The 5,818-nt window shown below is 34.9% G+C and overlaps 1 protein-coding gene across 1 annotated transcript; it reads left to right on the forward strand.

The window, feature by feature from the left end:
• The first annotated feature begins 1,583 nt into the window (after positions 1 to 1,583).
• LOC125852051 (uncharacterized mitochondrial protein AtMg00820-like) lies at positions 1,584 to 4,584 on the forward strand. The gene is made up of 3 exons (XM_049531786.1): positions 1,584 to 1,593; positions 4,046 to 4,251; positions 4,351 to 4,584. The coding sequence occupies exons 1-3, from the start codon at positions 1,584 to 1,586 to the stop codon at positions 4,582 to 4,584; spliced, it is 450 nt and encodes a 149-aa protein (XP_049387743.1).
• The last annotated feature ends 1,234 nt before the right edge of the window (positions 4,585 to 5,818 follow it).

Here is a 5,818-nt window from a genome sequence, read left to right on the forward strand (position 1 = left end):
CAAATTCCAATTCTTTTAGTTTATTTCTTGAATGCTTCTGCTCTCCTCGGTTTGTGGCTTGTGTGTGGTAGTCGAGTGATTGGGTTTTGAGATGGTGTTTTTAGTCATCTCTATGAGTTAGTCGTAATACTGATTTAAAGTACTGCTAATTTGTTATTTAGTGTTGGTTTTCTTTTCTTTCTTGTCTAAGTTCGTCTTGATGTTTTCCTTCTCAAGTTTGTCATTTGAACATTATTGGGTCTGTATTATTTAATTTTGTACTGTCGTTAAGCATCTGATTTTCATGTGTATTCATCTAAGAAGTGTTATTAGTTCGGCTCGGTCTCTTTGCCAAGATGTGCTATTCTCAAATCGCCTGTTTATTTTTTTAAAAAAAACTTTCTTTGGCTTGATAGTACATCCTTGCTCGTGTTTTCGGCATGATTAGTAATTGTGCAAGTTAACTTGCTTGTAGCATGTTTTGGTTATATTTTTGAGTCGATTTTAGTAGTCGTGATGATTACTATTTTTGTCATTCACAAATTCCTCAGTTTTGGTTTGAAAACACGCTTTTGTATAGCTTAAAGTTAAAATCGTTCTAGGTTGATGCATATGCTCTCTTGTTTTGGTATTTTCTTTGAGGGTTGCGGACTATTCAAGGTTCCTATTTTCACTTTTTGTTTCGAGCTTTTGCTTCTTGTTATGTTCGTGTTAGTTTAAATTTTCTTTTCATCTAAGTTGCGCTACTATTTTGCCGTAAGCATAAAGAAGTGTGTTTTAGTTTAAACTTAATATCATGAGTTGCTTAGATTCTTATCTTCTTTAATCCCCAGTTCGTGGTTATTGCTGCAGTTCATAGCATATGCTCTCCACAAGGAGTGTTGCCTTGATAAAAAATGAAAAAAATAGTTGTTGATAGTAATTCTGTATGCCTTTGTTGTGTTCCTTGATTAAGTGTAAACTTTATAATTAGTTTCCTACTGATCTACTTGCTGTAGTATTTAGTTCATTCAGTGTTGTTTTTATATGTGTAATCAATATGACTAGCATGAGGTTACTATTTTTAGTTTCTTTTAACATCAGTTGTTTCTTTATATCTATATGATAAAATTGATAATATATTATGTTGTTGGTTCTCCTTGGTCTAGTGAAATATGTGACTAGGACACACCAAATGCTGATCTTAATTATAATATAAGCAAATTGTAGGATAATACGAGAAATAAAGCGGCATTCATTAGCATGCTCTCGGTTGTCTTTTCTTTGTCAACATACATGTTAGATTTCTTCCCCCTGTATGCTCCCCTTTATACATGTGTGTATATATATATATATTTGTTCTTTTATGGGAATACCAGATTTATATATTGACTAACGGTAATGGAATTTCATGACTCACTATTACTCAAATTGGTTCTTACAACACTTACATTTTTTATTGCATGTGAAATATATCCGAGTCCTCATGGGCTTCCACCCTCTCGTTGCATTTCGATGATTGGGCCATAGGGGCCCAATTTTTNTACAAAGGGCTGGAAGCTAAAAAAAAAAAAACTAGTTGTTCAGGTGGCAAAAGCGGGCTGTGAACAGCCTGTATACAATAAATGTATACTGGTATACAGGTCCAGTACAGCGAATTATAGGCCAAAAATGCGAATATACAGGGCTGGAGTGAAATACAAGTGTTTGGAAGCAAGAAATACATGAAAATGGCTGATATACATGCCGATATACACTGATATACATCAGCTGTATACCAAAAACGGGAATTGTGTTAAACTCCAAAAACAACAACGAAATTGGCCTAAAAGGGGGCCCAAATTCAAATTTCTCCCTTACTCGCTAATTATTTAATTGTGATTATTTATTATTTGTTGTTTAACTCTAACTTTATAATCGTAAATCAACTTAGTTGGATCCCCCAAAAGACGAGCTATTTCTCTGTGTTGTTTTGTTTCTAACAAATCTCATTTTATCAATTTTTGTATTGTCATTTATAATCTTTAGTCAAAACTTTCTTTTCTCTTTTATTAGTTTAAAATAGTTTTTCATAAACCAAAAATGACTCAAATAAAAACCAACTCATTTAGTTTCGTTAACATTCTAAGTACTTGTCTCTAATTCAATTGTTTCAACTAAGGTCCCATTTTCTTAAAAAATAAAAATTTCTATTTGTTTAACTATTTTCTCAAAATTAATCTAATAGTATAAATTATTATTATAACTACTTACTTAGTCATTTTCTCAAAAAGGGTTAGTCAATTAATTAAAAAATGATTTTTATGCCTTAATTTATTAAATTGGTTTAAATTATTATTTCAAAATGAATAAAATAAATTCTAATTAATCTAGTTTTATATTAATATTCTAATCACTTGTAATTTAATTCAAATGTTTCATTTTGGATCTCATTCTCTAAAAAAGTAAAAATGAAATATAAAATGTTCGTTATTTAACTATTCTTCAGAGTTAATTGAATATTGTAAATTATTATATATTTTTTATGTTAAATTATTTTTTTTTCTAAAAATAGTCAAATACATTTTAGTCAAGTCGCAGGTCAACCGCATGTTAGCGGACACTTCGAATGCTTAAACCCTTCTCGGAGTGTAAATTGAACCCCGAATCTTCTTTGGTATTTTCAAAATGATTTTTTTTCTGTTTAAATTTTTGAAAATTATAAGTTTTCTTAATTTCTTTAAAAAATTAAGTGGCGACTCTTTCTAAGTATTTCTCAAATTGTTTTATACTTAGAACATTTCAAAAAAAATGTGATTTTTCTGAAGATAGAAAAATTACGACACAACACAAGGTGTTCGATCACATGTTATGGAGGGATTCTTGAACGCTTAGACATACTTTGAAGTGTCGGAAACAACTATGAATCATAGATGTAATACTTTAGAACATGCATGAGGAAGTGAGAAAAGAAGTGGGGAAAACTTGGCTGAGACTTCAGATTTTCTGGTGACACAGATGGCACCTACGGACGCCATCGACGGACCGTAGATGGACTTACGGTCTGTACTGCAGGTCCGTAGATCGCGTTAGAGATTTTCCCCAGAATTCATTTAAGAAAAAAAATGACTAAGTGTTGACCTACGATCCTGACTTACGGTCCGTAGGTCAGGCCACAGACCGTAGATCGATGCCCCAAAAACCAACTTCTGTTCCGATTGACGGTTGACCAGTACGGACCGTCAATCGATCTACGGTCCGTAGGTCACGCCCGTAGATGGGGATCGTCAGCTCAGAAATTTCTGCGAATTGATGGTGAATCAAACTTCAAAAGGGTCATAGCTCTTAGAATCATAATCCCCTCAACATACAATAGGTTTCAACTTAAATGCACAACCCAATCAAGTCTCACAACGAACAATAACTTCAACAACCTCTACAACAATATCAACAACAACTAACAACTTTGACACTTCAACAACAATTCCCAATCTTTTCTCAAATCATGGAATAAACTTGGTGTGTGTGAGGGAAAGGATCAACCCACACGAAAAAAAACTCACATACCTTGATAGGGATCACCCCCGACGAAAATCCACAATGATCTTGTTGATCTCCTCTTTCTTCTCTTCTTCTTCTTCTTCTCCTTCTTCTCTTCTTCAATCTCAAGAACCCTAACTCTTTCTCTTTCAAAATGGGACAAAAAAATGATCCAAAGATCATCCTAATACAACAATATGAGCTCAAATAATTGATTTGTGAAAGGACCAAAATGCCCTTAAATTTCCGGACGGATTTCCCTTCCAACTGCCCAACTTCTACAAGGCATAACTCGCTCATACGAACTCGGAATCGAGTAAAATAAGTGGCGTTGGAAAGATCGTTCGAAGGGCTTCGCAACCATAACTGGAAATACTCCTAAATCATCCTGAGCTAGGAGTTACGACTACTCAAAGTTGGCCAAAAACTCATTTTTTTTTCCATACTTAACCAAATTTCCAGATTCTAAAATTTTTCCAAAAAAATGACTACTTTCCAAGTATCAAGCTCCTTCAAAGCCACTTCCAATTGTCGGATGTTACACAATATTTCTTTCCTACGATTGTAGATCCATCTTATGTTTCTCCTCTTTTTCCTACTTTTGAGGATTTATCATCTTCTTTCAAGAGGTTCAAACCTGGATTTGTGTATGAACGACGTCGACCAATTTTATCCTATCCCGACACCGATCCGCCACCTGAAACTGTACCACAACTAGAATCTGAGAATTCTTCAAGATCTGGTCCTCTTAAGCCTACTCGACGATCTACCAGAGTATCTCGTACACCCAATTAGTATGGCTTTTCCTCTACTTTATCCAACATATATGTTCTATCTTGTTACTCACAAGCTTCCAAGCATGAATGTTGGCAGAAAGCAATGAAGGAAGAACTTTTGGCTCTTAAAGAAAATGACACATGGGACATTGTTTCATGTCCTTCAAATGTCCGCCCTATTGGCTGTAAATGGGTTTATTCAATTAAATTTCATTCTGATGGATCTCTTAATCGGTACAAAGCTCGATTGGTTGTTCTTGGTAACAGACAAGAGTATGGGGTGAACTATGAGGAGACTTTTGCACCCGTAGCCAAAATGACTACGATGTGAACTATTATTGCCATTGATGCTTCACAAAACTGGTCTTTGTATCAAATGGATGTCAAAAATGCTTTTCTCCATGATGGTCTTAAAGAAGATATTTATATGAAACCTCCACCTGGTTTGTTCTCATCGCCTACATCAAATGTATGCAAATTGAAGCGGTCTTTGTATGGATTAAAACAATTTCCAAGAGCTTGGTTTGATAAGTTCCGGTCTACTTTGCTACAATTTTCTTTTGAACAGAGCAAATATGACTCATCTTTGTTTCTTCGAAAAACATCTACATGTTGTGTTCTTCTTTTGGTATATGTAGATGACATTATTATCATAGGAACTGATTTTTCACTAATCACTAGCCTCCAACAGCAACTTAAAGATTCTTTTCATATGAAAGATCTTGGTACTCTTACTTATTTTTTGGGTTTAGAAGTTCATAATGTTGTTTCAGGTGTGTTTCTAAACCAACACAAATATACTTATGATCTGATTTCTTTGGCTAGTCTTCAAGATTCATCCTCCGTAGATACTCCATTGGAATTGAATGTGAAGTATCGTCGTGAGGAAGGCGATCTTCTTCCTGATCCAACTATATTTCGACAATTAGTTGGGAGTCTAAATTACCTTACTATTACTCGGCCTGATATCTCTTTTGCAGTTTAACAAGTTAGTCAATTTATGCAAGCTCCCCGTCATCTCCACTTGGTGGCTGTTCGTCGCATCATTCGGTATCTTCTAGGAACATCTACTAGTGAATTGTTCTTTCCAAGTGGTTCTCTTATTCGTCTTAATGATTTTAGTGATTCTGATTGGGCGGGATGTCCTGATACTCGTCGTCAGTCTCTGGTTGGTGCATGTTTCTTGGAGAGTCATTGATATCTTGGAAGAGTAAAAAGCAAGATCGTGTGTCAAAATCTTCAACAGAGGCTGAATATCGATTCATGTCTGCTGCTTGCTTTGAGGTTGTATGGCTTCGTGGATTACTTGATGAGATAGGATTTCCTCAATCTCATCCTACTCCTCTTCATGCTGACAATACAAGTGCTATTCAGATTGCTACTAATCCAGTTTTTCATGAGAGGACCAAACACATTGAAGTGGATTGCCATTATATAAGAGAAGCTGTAGATAAAGGAATCATTACTCTTCCACATGTGTCCAGCGATCTTCAAATAGCTGATGCGTTTACAAAATCCATGGCACGGCAATGCCATTAGTTTCTAGTAGGCAAATTGATGCTTCT

The sequence above is a fragment of the Solanum stenotomum genome, unplaced genomic scaffold (assembly GCF_019186545.1).
Source record: "Solanum stenotomum isolate F172 unplaced genomic scaffold, ASM1918654v1 scaffold31865, whole genome shotgun sequence".
NCBI classification, from domain to species: Eukaryota; Viridiplantae; Streptophyta; class Magnoliopsida; order Solanales; family Solanaceae; genus Solanum; species Solanum stenotomum.

Bases quoted from the DNA above. Each gene is read 5' to 3' on its own strand.
- LOC125852051 (XM_049531786.1), top strand. The intron at 4,252-4,350 runs GTATCTCGTACA...GAATGTTGGCAG, and splicing joins CTACTCGACGATCTACCAGA to AAAGCAATGAAGGAAGAACT.